Source organism: Pelobates fuscus, chromosome 8 (genome assembly GCF_036172605.1).
Source record: "Pelobates fuscus isolate aPelFus1 chromosome 8, aPelFus1.pri, whole genome shotgun sequence".
In the NCBI taxonomy this organism is placed as follows: domain Eukaryota; kingdom Metazoa; phylum Chordata; class Amphibia; order Anura; family Pelobatidae; genus Pelobates; species Pelobates fuscus.
The window spans coordinates 40,205,057-40,220,778 of NC_086324.1; the positions used below are offsets into that span (position 1 = coordinate 40,205,057).

At 38.6% G+C, this 15,722-nt stretch overlaps 1 protein-coding gene across 1 annotated transcript in view; it reads left to right on the forward strand.

Annotated features, from left to right (window-relative positions):
- The window catches only part of GAD1 (glutamate decarboxylase 1), an 86,831-nt gene extending 72,178 nt beyond the window's left edge, over positions 1–14,653 (forward strand). Inside the window, exons 13-17 of the mRNA XM_063429716.1 lie at positions 4,493–4,571; positions 7,364–7,513; positions 8,480–8,587; positions 10,276–10,365; positions 12,635–14,653. Of these exons, the coding sequence (XP_063285786.1) occupies positions 4,493–4,571; positions 7,364–7,513; positions 8,480–8,587; positions 10,276–10,365; positions 12,635–12,808 (601 nt within the window). The 3' untranslated portion in view covers positions 12,809–14,653. The remainder of the gene's footprint in view (positions 1–4,492; positions 4,572–7,363; positions 7,514–8,479; positions 8,588–10,275; positions 10,366–12,634) is intronic.
- The last annotated feature ends 1,069 nt before the right edge of the window (positions 14,654–15,722 follow it).

Sequence of the window (15,722 nt, forward strand, 5' to 3'; positions counted from 1 at the left end):
TACATGGCTTTGGCAACACATGACATCAGTACTACAGAAGTGCCTCTAGTGGCTGTCAGTATGGCAGCACTAGAAGTGGACTTAACCCTGCAGGGTAAACATTGCAGCTTCTAACAAAAACTATAATGTTTTGCACTGCAGGGTTTAAACGAAAGGGCCCCTGGCCACTTCACAGAGATATAGTAGGTGTGTGAGATGTTTCTTAGGGTACAGTAGGGGGCAATAACCTAAATGGTATTTAAACACACCTGCGTTATAAATATACGCTGGTCCTTTAATATGTGAAGAGAATGGGATGATATTTGGTCTCCTTGTGTTTTGTTTTATTTTTTGGCAATGATGAAAACTGTCAAGTTTAATACAACAATTCTCACTGGTATTTATTGATTAGACAGTTGCTGACATGTTAAAGTCACGGCAGCTTCCTGTTTCCATTCCCCGAGGCTAGCCAACTGTGATATGACCTCTTTATTTGCCCCACTGAAACTCGACAAAAAATGTCAGTAGAAATAAGGTTTCTGGGATTAAAAATGAGAGAACATCTATTGCATTCAACATCATGGGTCTCATTGTACATTGAAACATTGAGGCTGACCGCTAAAGGCAAAAAGCCATCAGAACATGTTTTCTTTGTGTTAGATGAAAAATGTTTATTGTACAAGAAAGTTTTAAGCCACCCGATGCCTCGGGCATAAGAAAATCGAAATGTACCTAAAATATAGGGAAACCAAGGCAAGCAATTATTTGGACAAAACAGTGCAATGACAAAAACAAATGTTTTTCAACTAAACAACATAAACTGTTAGAATGAATCACTTTTCTAATAGCGTAACCTAGTTTAATAAGATCCAGAATTATTTAGCCTCAGAATAACTAGAAAAAGAATAGTGGTTTGTATTGTTGTTATACAGTTACCTGCATGTGTACTTTGTAGAATATCCAGCATTCACATAATAGATATTAACCATTGTATTAATTTTTTAAAAATACTGTTTAGTAGATTTACCCCAATGAAAACATGCATGTATATAGCTATGCAGTTTTTCAATGGGGTGTATATATAAAAATTGCTATTAGCAAAAGCTGCGGATCTCTTGTCTGCACCCTTTGCAAGCTCCCCCCTTCTAACCCCGTCCAGACTTTCTGTGGCTGTCCAATCACAGACTTCCCAATGCAGCGCAATGAGAAGTCTTTGCAAGGCAGGTGCTCTGGACAATGGTTGCCTCTTGAGTTTAGCTCAACTGAGGTTACCAAACCAGGAAGTAACAGGACATGTTGTCTGCTTGACAGCCAGGGGGTGTAACCAAGTTAATTTATAAAAGTGCCAATTTCTATTGAAATCTGCACTTTTTGTAAAATGAAAAAAAGAGGACACACTATTGATACATAAAGCATTTCAGCAAGCTGGAGTGATTTATGAGTCTAGTGGGTTCCTTTTAATGCTTCTCAAACCAGTCTTTAAAGGGACATCAGGATTTAGAGTTTAGCAAAACCCCTTCTTTGGTAATATCAATAAAACCTGTAAGTTTTGTGGCGTGTGAGGAGTGTTTAGATAATAACCTCTTTTATATGAAGGTTGAGACTTTTCCATTGGCTGGAAAAATATGTTATGTAGTTATGGCAACTTTGCCTGTTAATCTATCAGATATAGGAAGCCTGGGGCAGCATATGTCTGGCAGTTGGAGATGTAGCGCAGCATGGCTGCAGTTGTAACAGTTGATACAGTTGTCTGGTAGTTCCCAAACATCATAGAGGGCTATTCAGCAATACAGATCAGTTAATGAGATCAAAACTTCTCCCTGGCTGTTCCAAAGTTCTAAAAATTGCATGAGAGTGAGCCATAGCTGGCTTTTGTCATGTTAGAGGCCCCTGTTAGTGCCCCCCTGTCACTTCTGTTCAGGGTAATGAGTCAAAATGATGTATATGATATGTGACTTCATATCCAGTTGCTTGAGACTGGATACAGAGGAAAAAAGAGGTTGCGAGAAGGGGGAAACGGGGTGAGAGAAATGTAACAGAGGTTTGGAGAAAAAGCATTGTTAGACGGGTAAAGGTAATGGAAGACAGTGAAACAAATAAGAAAATGGAGGTGGGCGAGCAACAAGGAAGGGAGAGGGTATGGAGAAAAACTAAAAAGGAGAGAAATAAGTGCGAGAACGATGGTAGAGCATCTAAAAAGACAATATGGAAGAGAATATAGGAGAGAAATCGGGGGCAGTAATTGAATAAAAGTAGAAGTAGAAAGTGAGAGATCTGTGGATTAAGTAAAAGGCCAGTGGGCCGGGGGTGAAAAACCTTGGTTACTAATGACCCAAAGATAAAAAATCAAGGGAATGAGAGTATAAGTCTAAGGGTCTTATGGTAAAAGACCTGGAATCGTAGGGTTCGAGACCTGGACACAAATGTTACCTGATTGATTGAATGATAGAAAAGAAGATACACAGTGCCTCTTAATGAATGGGCTTGTGGTGGAGGTGGGAAGGTACAGCCTCTGTAAGTGATGAATTTAGGGTGGATTAGTAACCACATTTAGGATTTGTTACACTTTAGAGAGTCCAATACAAAATACAAAACAAAATATCTTTAGTACAGTTGGTGAAACCAGTCCATAAAAAAGATGGTAGCTTGAAGGAAGATATTTGGATATTTGTGTTAACAGGAAATACATGATAATAAAATCTAAGGTAATGTATGTTTACCATATGCAAAGAGCAAAGGACCAAAATCCTTTGAGTACGTAATCTGCGAGAAGAATTAAATAGATAAAGCTCCAGAATTAGATCGTAAATGTACATTCAGATAAATAATCCTGTATAATGAGATGGCAGTGTCTCTAGATTAGTGTTCGTGTCTGTAATTGGTAATGTCTTGGGCAAAAGAAACACTAAATATATCTTTATTGTCAGAGTGACCTACTTCTCTATTTGATAATGGATCTCCTAGCCTGCTTAAATTTCGCCTCCTATCAGATGGCCCGGCAGAGTTTATTGCTTGTGCAATCTTTAGTTCATGAACACATATCTCTAAACAATGGTCAAAGCTGGTTACTTTTCCCAGTGTCGAGATAAAACAATAATATTAACAACCAGTACCGTGTTAATAAAAATGTCAGCTCCTGGCTGATACTGTGGTTGATACTACATAGTACTTTTTCGTAAGGCAGAAAAAGCTAATAATTCAAGAAAGACTTCAGTAATTGAGGGTGAGTGATTGAGAGATACATATCATTAGTGGATATTGTTGGATCTAAATCTATGCTGCCTTGCGATGTGTTCAAACCTGTATAGATTATATTGAAGGTATGTTGTCCATAAACACAATTTTTTAAAGGATCACTATAGTGTCAGGAAAACAAAGTGGTTTTCCTGAAATTATAGTGCCCTGAGGGTGTTCCCACCCTCAGGGTCCCCCTCCCGTGGCGGCAGTGGTGTATTTTGGATTTGTGCTGCCCTAGGCACGACTAAATTCGGACACCCCCAAAATCTAAATTTGCCCCCCCCCCCCAATTCGTGTCAAGGCCATTTTATTGACTGACAGACACATGCCCTCATTGCTACATGCACTGATATACCCTCACTGACAGATACACAGTCATTGGCACTCACATACAGTCATTGGCACTCACATACAGTCATTGGCACACACACTGTTTAACCAACACACACTTTCATGACAGACACACACTCTCAGATACACATAAAATGACATACACACACTGACACAAACTCACAGGCACACCCATTCTCACTCACAGACACACACTGAGAACTACACTCGCTCACTCACTCACTCACTCACTCACAGAACAAGAGGCAAACAAGGCATTTGTCTGGGAGCTTGGGGTGGCATTTTTTGGCGCCCCCCTGAAAGTGCTGCCCTAGGCAAATGCCTTGTTTGCCTTGTGGTAAATACATCCCTGCGTGGCGGTAAAGGGGTTAAAACCTCTTCAACAGCTTACCTTATTCCAGCGCTGGGCTCCCTCGGTGCTGGTGACCTCTCCTCCCCCGCCGACGTCAGCTCCTTCTGCTGACGTCAGCGGAGCCGAATGCGCATGTGCGGCAAGTGCCGCGCGCGCATTCAAAGTGTCCATAGGAAAGCATTTCTCAATGCTTTCCTATGGACGCTCTGCGCGATGGAGGCATACTATGCATCCAGCGTGGCAGATGCGTCTCTAGTGGCTGTCCGGAAGACAGCCACTAGAGGCTGGCTTAACCCCAAATGTAAACATAGAAGTTTCTCTGAAACTGCTATGTTTGCATCAGAAGGGTTAAAACTTGAGGGACCTGGCACCCAGAACACTTCATTGAGCGGAAGTGGTCTGGGTGACTATAGTGTCCCTTTATGGTTTGCTGGGAGGAGAGCAAGGCTAGATTCACCCCAACACTGCCATATACCCTGTAACGAATGCTGTGTGTGGTTGTTTGCACCATATGTCATATTAGATTATAAGAAGTATTACAATATTTTTTTTCATTACATATTTCTTTCACAGAGCTGACTCTGTAACCTGGAATCCTCACAAGATGATGGGAGTTTTGCTGCAATGTTCTGCGATCCTCTTAAGGGAAAAGGTAATTCCAGAGAATGTGTTCATTTAGAACAGTATTATCCTGGTATATATACCATACCAATGTACCCTGCTGTGGCAACAATTGATGATCTACATTGGTTGGAATCAAGAGAAATCAAGTCACGTCATTTCATGTTCGGCTATACCAGCTCATGTACAAAGTTAATATGTCTTCAGCTGCCATTCGATAAATTGATTCAGAGTAGCCTTTAATAAAATCAGGTGTTCGTGCTTTAGCACAAAATAGCATCAAATAAGGGAACTTACATTGGAAATATACAGATCAGGATCTGAATATAAAATACATCTGAAGGCATAATGTGTATCAAGGAACACTGCAAAGAATTAGGAAGTGGAAGAACGATGATTCAATAAGGACATTGCAAATACGGGGGCATTCCTCCAAAAATGGATGACTAGTCAAGGGAAAAGGTCATCGGTAATATATGGTCATCGGAAATAGGACAGTCCCAAAATACGGCTAATTTTCTACATCTGAGTTCACACATTGAGGTGGCGACAAAATGCTGGGGGCTACATTGGTTCTGTGGGGACAATTGCTAAAATAACATAATCAGATATGCCACTTATGGATCAAAACAATTCATTGGACAGATTTTGGGCTGAAACAAATCCTTAAAATATGCAGATTTATATATATTTAGCAATAATGGCATATGAGCATTGGGTGACCTAAGTAACACAGTGATGTATTTCTGACATATTAATTGCAGTCTGAAATAGGCCTTATAAAGGTCATTTAAGGCTCACAGCCACATTGCCATGGCCCTACTATGTAACAAAGAAATGCCAACACCAAACAGAAACTATCTGACAATTATTCATAGTGCTTCTGTGCTTTACTGCCTTATTTTCTTTGCAAGCAGTTCAGCTTCAGTTATCTGATAAGGTCAAACCTTATCAGTTGGAATTAACCTACATCATCTAAATGGCCCCTTACAGTCCAAGCAGTTTAGAACAACCACGTGTATATCCCAAAGTGACTTGTTTCTAAATCAGTTTTATTAAATGTTGAATGTAAAATGTGCCCAACTCCTACCTTTCAATAGATTTACTGTCAGGCTGATGCCTATTCATGTTATACAGCATGCAGAGAGGCACTCAGTATTATCCCGGTAAAAAGATCCACCTTAGATACCAAACATTTTTGACTCACTAAATTCTGGGACATAATTCTGGGAAGTGTTGGCAAAATTAGACCTGGAAAAAAGTGAATAAGACTAATTGCTTTTCAGATTATATTGACTCAATATGCCAATTCTCCTGACCACTTGGTGCCTCTATTTAATATTAGAGTATGCAATAGCTCAAAGACTCAAAATATATGTGACTATGGGAGAATAAAGAATTGGAAATGTCAATTCTCTGCCAATATTTTTGATCAGCTGTGCAGAAACTAGCAGAAAGTTACTAGTTATTGTTACTAGTTAACTTATAATATTTAAAACAAGGCGATGTACTTCCTGGTGTGATCTGAGTGGGGGAGTAACACACAGCTACAGATACTTTATTTTCAAATTGTAGAATCCGTCATCGTGCACAATGCTCAACACCAAGACAAAGAAAATAAACATTTATGAAATACTTGCACTTAAAGGACCACTCTAGGCACCCAGACCACTTCAGCTTAATGAAGTGGTCTGGGTGCCAGGTCCAGCTAGGGTTAACTAATTGTTTTATAAACATAGCAGTTTCAGAGAAACTGCTATGTTTATCAATTAGTTAAGCCTTCCCCTATTTCCTCTAGTGGCTGTCTCACTGACAGCCGCTAGAGGCGCTTGCGTGATTCTCACTGTGAAAATCACAGTGAGAGCACGCAAGCGTCCATAGGAAAGCATTATGAATGCTTTCCTATGTGACCGGTTGAATGCGCGCGCAGCTCTTGCCGCGCGTGCGCATTCAGCCGACGGGGAGGAACGGAGGCGGAGAGGAGGAGGAAAGCTCCCCGCCCAGCGCTGTAAAAAGGTAAGTTTTTACCCCTTTCCCCTTTCCAGAGCCGGGCGGGAGTGGGTCCCTGAGGGTGGGGGCACCCTCAGGGCACTCTAGTGCCAGGAAAACGAGTATGCTTTCCTGGCACTAGAGTGGTCCTTTAACCTAAACAAACTTACCGAGGACCTTTATTTCCATTAATATTATTATTATTTATAAAGCGCCAACAAGTTCCGTAGCGCTGTACAATGGGTGGACTAACGGACACGTATTTGTAACCAAACAAGTTGGATGCACAGGAAAAGAGGGCTTAAGGGCCCTGCTCAATAAGCTTACATGCTAGAGGGAGTGGGGTATAGTGACACAATAGGTAAGGGTAGGGTAGAAAGGTAGGTTGCTAGCATAGGATGATACCCAGATAGATGGAGTAACATCCATAGTTCATTTACTGTACTTGAATTCTTAAGTTATACTTCCGAGGTCTGACAAAGTTATTCACTAAAATGAGAATTAAAAGTTAAATCCAACTTTTAGTCCTAATTTGGAGTTTAGCTGACTTTTGTTCTCCAATTCAGCTATTTGTCCTTAAATTTGAAATCGGTTTGAGAGATTTCTCAATCACTTTGGTAAATATCCATGTAAAAGATCTTTATCAGTTTGCTATGGCTTTTATGTATTTTAAGAGCCTTACATGCATTTTATCTCTGTATAAATTTGTTTAGTATATTGTTTCTAATTAAAATGGTCAATAAACATTATTTGAATTAAAACCCAGCACATTTTATTACACATATTTATATATATATATATATTGATTTTTTTATATATATTTTTTGCCACCAGGGTATACTCCAAGGGTGTAACCAGATGTGTGCAGGGTACTTGTTTCAACCAGACAAGCAGTACGACATATCATATGACACGGGAGATAAGGCAATACAATGCGGACGGCATGTGGACATTTTCAAATTCTGGCTCATGTGGAAAGCTAAGGTAATAAAACTAACAAAAACTACAAACATTAAAGACGGTTTGCTTGTATCGTGAAATACACAGATCGTGGTGTGTAGTGTACTACAAAAATTTAACTTCTCATTATATACTAGATTAACTGTAATAACTGTTTAACTGTTGAAACCTCAGTGTTGCACGTTCTGTTATTGACAGCATCAAGTAGACGTTCACCCATCCAGATTGATAAAATGAGTAGCATGGGACTGGATAATGGTGACTTCTGCTAATCAGCTGTTTATATTGTTAGACTGTAAGAGCAATTTTTTTTAACTATATCTCAGGCCAGGCTTTAGATTGTCAAAGCAATATATAAATATATAACATTGAAGATAACTACATTTGATAAATTGTATTTTTGTACTGTTTGTGTTTTATATTGTCTTTGTGAATATTTGTGTAAAAACGAATAAAAGAATTGATATAAAAAAAAAAAGAAAGAATCTTCCCGGATTTTAAGGACAAAGATTATCTCTACCTTCCAACGATTACCATCTGCTTTTGAACAACCACCATAAAAAAAAAAAAAAGATTGTCAAAGCATCATGGAGACTGTAGAGACTGTAGTCCTAAAACATGTGGGCTCAACTGTTCTAAGTCCTTTGGACTAAACTATATACAAATATATATTGTTAACCCCATAAGGACACATGACATAAATTTTCCGTCATACTGGCTTTTTACTTCTGAAGTTGTGTCCTTAAGGGGGTTAATATTAGTGTAGCCAAATTCTAGGTGACATTAACACATTTTATGATCCATAATTTAATCGAACGTCTATTTCAATATACTTGTAATAGTCAAAACATATTTCTCGAACATTTTAGCTCTTCATAAATCTGAAATGTTTTCTTTATATTAAAACAATCTAACCAAGGTTTGTTTTAAAAAAAACAACAACTTAATTTTACACTAAGCAAAAGTGCTCATTTGTATTGTATGAAACAGGGCACAGAAGGATTTGAAATTCAGATCAACAAATGTTTGGAGCTTTCCGAGTATCTGTACTCCAAGATCTGCAACCGAGAGGAATTCGAAATGGTCTTCAAAGGAGAGGTGGGTTGAGCCAAACGTTCATGATATTCAATTGCACTAATTCTTCCAAACTGGAAACATTCGTATAATTGCCTGGCTCGTTCAAGCATACACATTATAACAGATGACACTAATGTAACATTAAATGCATTTTCCATTGTTATGTGATGTGTAATCATTTCATAATTCACAGTAGAGTTCATCTTAATCACTTGGCATAAAATGACCAGGTCTTTGTTAAAGTACACCAGTCACGTAGAAAACAAAGAAATACCGTACTTTGAAAAGCAATAATTTTAAACCAGTGTTCTTAAAGCCCATCCTCAGGAGCCATCAATTGGTCAGCAATATGACATTAACTCTCCCTCCTTGTTCTCATTGATAGAACTTGCTATCTGCCACTTACCTTATGTTGGCACACATTTATCCCTTGTCAGTTCCTATTTTCAAATTCTCATGCCAACATAACCGCCTCTCTTGATTGTTACGTTAGCATCTCTCTCCTGCTTCTCAGGCTGATAAACCGTCTACCCTTGGCTGTTGTATTGGTGCAACTGTGTTGCGCATGCACTGCACACTAGCCCCCAATGCTTCCCTATGTAATGTATTGGATAGACTGAGATGATCAGTATTTAAGATCTCAACCAAGGAATAGGTGACCTATGCAAGACCAGGACCAGAGGGTTTAATGTAAGTAAATCTTAATGTATTTGTTAAGGCAGTTTGATAATCTAAATTGCTAGGAAAACACTCTAGCATTAGACTGCTCTTTTAAAATTTTAAAGAGTTAGTTTACATGTTTTTATGCAGAATCTATAGTTTTAAGTTTCTACTTTGTTTAGGGTTGTATCATATTTTATACCTGTATACATTCCATCAGGCAGTAAAACACCATCTGCGAAAACTATCTTACAAAGTAGGAATTTATCAAATGTCATGGAAAAATAAATTTTTTTGATAAATGCTACTTTTCTTTTGGCTGAAATATATGAATTGAAAATTCTGAAATACATTCTTACCCACTTGTGCTACTAGAACATGCTTCAACTCCTTAATGCTAATATCCCAACAATCAATCATGTGGCTACACCTCAGTATGTAAATCAAGCCGACATGGTTAAGAGGTGTATGGTAAAATTTCATAATACAAGTGACTTTAGCTGTGGTATAATTGCTGGTGCCAGATGAGGTTAATTTCAGAACTTTTACAGTGATTATCATAAACATCAAACTACCAGTGAAAGATGGTTGTGTGGATGAGGACATTTTGTATCTGATGATGTCAGGGAAAGGTCAGACTCACACAAGATGGCGGAAATAATCCACCATCAGGGAAAGGTCAGACTCACACAAGATGGCAGAAATAATCCACCATCAGGGAAAGGTCAGACTCACACAAGATGGCGGAAATAATCCACCATCAGGGAAAGGTCAGACTCACACAAGATGGTGGAAATAATACAATTTAATAAGCCTTTGCAGCAGTGATGTAGTACACAGTTTGACTGCCAGTGTGCAGTGTGGGGTCACAAATTTTAGGACCGTGATGGCACATCCAGGTCTCAAATGCCCAGGAATAGGTCCCCAATGGTAACTGTACACAAATAATTTGGGTACCAAGCCAACTCGCACCCTGCCAAACGAAAACTCCTTGTAGGCTAGAAGTGATCATTTCTTTTATAAACATGTTACTGTGTCTTCCTTTTCAGCCCGAGCACACAAACGTTTGTTTCTGGTACATTCCCCCAAGTCTGCGAGGGATGCCAAACTCTGATGAGAGACAGCAAAAGCTCCATAGGGTGAGTCAATTTTTTTTCAAATAGATTTAATATAAAAGATAAAAACTGAAGAAATAAAGAGTTGTAAGAGACCAGGAAGAAAAAAACATTGATGATTATTATCAATATTACGGTTAATGCAGAATTATTACCTTTAGTGCTACTCTACTTGTCTCTGTATGAGCTTTGTTTGACGTATTTCAGTGTATTCCGTACTGCACATTTTGTTGGCGCTATATAAGTAAATTAGTGTAATAAAATAAAACTGCGTGAATAACAATAGTCAGGTCTATTAAGCAGCTTAGTTTATTGAGTTAAAGGCTGAAAACAGTACGTAAGTGGATCTTAATGAAAAGCACATTAAAAATCCCCAAGGATAATTTTGGGACCATTACTTGAAAGAAAAAAAGAGCCCTATGAAGATTAAGCAATACTGCCCTGCTGCCCCCCAGTGGATGAAATGTATTATGACATTAAAAAGAACATTACTTTCAGATTTTTGACAAAAAATATTATTTGGTTTCAAAACATAAAGATTGTGTAAACCTTTATTATGGTGATATTTAGAATAAATTATTTAGCCGCCGGGCATTTCATTCAAAGAAGGATAACTGTCAGGTATGTGTCCTTAATATTAAATGTGCTTACTTAGGACTCCTTAATGGGATGGTGAGTGCCCACAAGTGGTGACATGTGGGATGTTAAACCCAAGCAGAGTAGGAGATGAGCCCTTCTGAAAATGTAGGGTGGCTAGTGAGAGTGACTAAATGGGATCAAGTGCCTAAAGCACTAGACATGTGCAATTCGTTTCGGGACGTATTTAAATTCGGACGAATTTCGGCAATTCGGACATTCGGATGCTTCCAAATGTCTGAATTGCCGAATTTTTGAAGCGCCAAAGTGTTGAATTTCGAAAGTGCAAAACCAAACCAAATTGCCGAAGTGCCAAATTGCCGAAGTCCCAAAGTGCCGAATTTCGGAAGTGCCAAACCGAATTGACGAAGTGCCGAATTTCGGAAGTACCGAAGTGCTTCGGATTTCTGAAAAGTGGTAAAACAGGAGAGGGAGGGAAAATTAAGGGAATGATGACCAGAATCTAACCCTAACCCTACTCCTAACCCTACCTCTAACCCTAATCCTACCCCTAACCCTATCCTTAATAGGTAGTAGGGGTAGGGTTAGGCAATTGCCAAAGTCCTGAATTGCCAAAGTCCCGAATTGCCAAAGTCCCGTATTGCCAAAGTCCCGTATTGCCGAAGTTCCGTATTGCCGAAGTGCTTAACAGAACCTAATGTTTTGCTCATGCACATCCCTGTAAAGCACTTTTCTGCCAAAAGCAGTGTAAATGATTGCAGTAACAATAAAATGATCACATTCGGAAAAGTGGCTGCCTTGCAGATTTGGTCCACAGAAGGCTCATGGCAAAAGGCTCACAATGTACCCACACCAGGAGTGAGCAGTGACCCAGTCCAGGGGAGTCTTGTCAGCCAGGACATAAGCCTTGAGGATCATGGGTTTGGGCCAGTCGATGAGACGGAAGTAATACAAATTTGTCTTTCCTTCTGTAGGCACCCACAAGGCCTGGTCCATTATCATAAATACCAGTATTAGTAAAGGGGGCCAGGCACTCCAATATCAAGCTTGACAAAGATTCCATTGGGAGTCGAAACGTTGCAGTGTTCCACATGTTCTAATAAAGGTGCCTAAAGACATTAGAGTGCCTGGACCCTTTTTCTAATACTGGTATTTATTATCTTCTGGGCTTGTGCTGGCCCTTGGTTCAGTTGAGCACCTTGTCTCCAGTGAATTGAGTTCGGTTCCTTTTGTATTTTTATGCAATTGGTCCATTATCATAGGCCAGTGCCTTGCCTTGTGCTTAAAATGCCCTGCTCGCTTTGTCGTTTCTTCCTGCCTTCATTATTCCCCTGCTTGTCTGTACGTAGAGCTACATATTCTAGAGGAGGGGCTGAAAATCAAAAGAAAAAACTTGCATGAAAAGACAAAAACATATTTTTGTGTCCAACACCCATGTAATTCCTGAAGTGTGCCCAGAGTTCTCTAGAATGCAGCCACAAAGTTTGATCTGCAAAGGTAGCTGTAGACTGTGAAAGGAGACATAAATTGTAATTTGAATTGTTTTGTAATACAAAATGAAAGTCAATCCCTGCATATTTGTTGTTGTGTGGTAAGGTCCGGAACAAACGTACGATGGTTAAGACAAAGCTACGCAAGTTTTATCCATTCCAGTTCTCTTTCAGTGTTTTATTGTGTTTGTTTTTACATTTTAAAGGTTGCACCAAAAATCAAGGCTTTGATGATGGAATCAGGGACAACAATGGTGGGATACCAGCCCCAGGGAGATAAAGCTAACTTCTTCCGAATGATCATCTCAAACCCTGCAGCCACCAAGTCTGACATCGACTTCCTGATTGAAGAAATCGAGAGATTGGGACTGGAGTTGTAATAGTCGTGGCATGTTCTGTTAACCTCATCCTCACCCCCACCATGCTGATATGACATTTCCAGCACTTTAGGGGTTAACTGGCTTAAAACAAGGTTTTAGAACAATAGACATTCCCTCAATAAGTTATAAATGTGCAATTCTCTTCTGGCACCTCAACCAGCATAGGTTGCTGAAACATACACTAAATATTATAACAGAGATAAGCAATATTATCTAATAGGTGTACAGTAGAACCTTATTTTAGTGTGTTTGTTAAGGTAATCAGAAGCCTACATGGGACTTGAATGTTGTAATATATAGTACTCTTTAAGTGTGAGGTGGCATTTACTTAAAGCAGGAATTGTGGTGACCAAACAAGGGATGTTTTAGGTCAAAATCACTAAACTCAAAAGCTACTATTTTGACCTAAATGTGTAGTTCCCTTGTGACCTCTCCAGGACACCAAATTTACAGGTTATTTACTTACGTGACAAAACTTTGAAATTCAACTGAATTTTCACATTGGTAAATAATCCTGTTAGGAACAGGGTCAGCTCTGGGCATTGTTTGAGTCAGCAACTGCTTCATACAGGGTTATCCAATAAACTGTTAGCTGGCAGAAACATGACAAGTGAATCTCCAATTTTAGGACAAAAAAAAAGCTGAACTCTACAGTTCATCTATTTTAGCTTGAAATTTGTAATTTACTGGTCAATGCCTTACAAGGCACAGTATTCTGAGGAAACATGAAGTATTTGAGCGAACAAGGGACCTGGCCAGTGGCATTTCTTTTCCCTACAATTAAATGATTCTTTCATGGCCCTGTACTCTATAACTATACGTACAAACTTAGAAATACGCCACCCAAAAATCTCGTGAAAAACATGTAGGCTTCTGAAATATTAAATGTGCTCTAATGTGTTAATACAAATTGCTTCTATATATGCAAGCTAGAGTATTGAATCAATTTCTATTTTTTACCACGCGTTCTAATGTTCCACAGTACTAAAAACACCAATATTTTGCAAACTTATTCCAAATCTCCTGAATTGATGACAATTCAGTGTGTTAACTAGCAAGCTTTGGAAAATAAGCACATGATGTCATCAAGCTGTACTGCACCATTGTTATCTCTGTACAAAGAGATTAAGTGAATACAGCTGCAGATCATCATGCCTGTGAGGTTTAAACATGTTCAGACCTCTTTCGATACTGCAGTATCATTCAATACTCTGTGTATTGCAGTCTCCAAATCTTTCGTTCTGAATAACAGTGGCTTTAAAAAAACCTACATGAATGTCTCTTTAAAGGGACAATCCCACATGATAAAAAATTTATATAAGAACTAGGGTTTCTTTGCTAATGCGTAACAAAAGTCAGAACTAAGAATGTATAGAAAAGAGGATAATGTTTAAATATAATCGCAATAACTATTGAACTGTGAAGTATCGAAAGTGAGTTTACAAACCAGAAAAGAATTGCTTACAGCCCTTTGCATATATATATATATATATATATATATATTAACCTATTAGAGTCCATTTAAATAAATCCTGCCTAACAGTATTAAACCTTATTGTTGGTGCTTTAATACCTTTAGACAGCACCATCCAGTAAGTAGATTGCTCGTCCCCTTCGTAGTGTCTTGGGGGTAATAATAGCACAGTTGTCGTAACAGGTACTATATTGCTGTATTTTTAGGGATTAATTTATGTAGATTGTGTACATTATTGTTAAATGACTTTGTGCAATGGGAATAAATGTAATAGTTTTACAGTTATTTAACAGCTAAATGATAGTTATAAAAAAAAATAATAATTGCTTATTTATATGCAGAGATTTCCCATGTTAAAGAGGTGTCTTGTATTTTCTTCCATTTGTAATGTAATCTATTTATATTATATACATATAAATATATAAATATATATACAGTATATATTAATGAACTAAGTTCTAAATAACGTTTATTGTAATTCAGTGTCTTTGTGAGCCAAAGAAATCTGAGAAATATAGTGGAACCAGGAATTACGTTAAAATGCCCTCAAAAGGCATTTCAGAAAGAAAAATAAAATTAAATTTATACCCTTTGGGTGTGAGAGGTGCACCCTTGCAGTGTACAAAAAGTTAGGTAGGAACACAGGAGTCTAGTTTAGCACACTTATTGCTAACAACTAGCTGTCATCAGTCATTTGCATTGCATACCGATACATTTATCACGGCAAAATTGGAGCAATCTTGGGGCAAAACGCTAAATGTGGAGCAATCTCCAAACAAAGGATTTCTACTGATTCCTCTACTGTAGGAGAAGATAGAAGGTAGATATTCAACAGACAATCTAGCTTTTGGTCAACTTTGGTCAACTGATGATCTAGCTTTTTGGTCAACTTTGGTCAACTGATGATCTAGCTTTTAGTCAACTTTGGTCTAGACCAGATGTATGCAAGTTTTGGCAATCCTGATGTATTGGACTACATCTCCCATAATACTCTTACAGCCACAATGCTGGCAAAGAATCAGGGAAAAATGTAGTCCACAACATCTGGAGTGCCGAAGGTTGCCGACCGCTTGCTCTAGGACAAATGTTTAGCCTTCTGTGATCTACTGAAGGTCTAAAACCGCAGTAGAGCTACCCTATGGCGACCTCTAGTGCACTGATTTGGAATTAATTCAGAACATGTACACGATTGGCCATTGATTTCCAAAATAATTAGGTTCTATTTCATGTGTGAAAATTTTTAAGATAGAGATTAATTTGCCCGTTCTCTGCCCAGGATAAGTCTCGTGGAAAAATCGAAGCACCTTGTTTAAAAACTCACACAAAGACCAATTCTTGGGCAAGTTGCCAGCTGTGAAACAGTCAGTCTGAACATTCTGTAGTTTCCATGGTGATCAGAGCAGGATTAACCATACGGCGACTCTCAATGGCCGCCTAGCA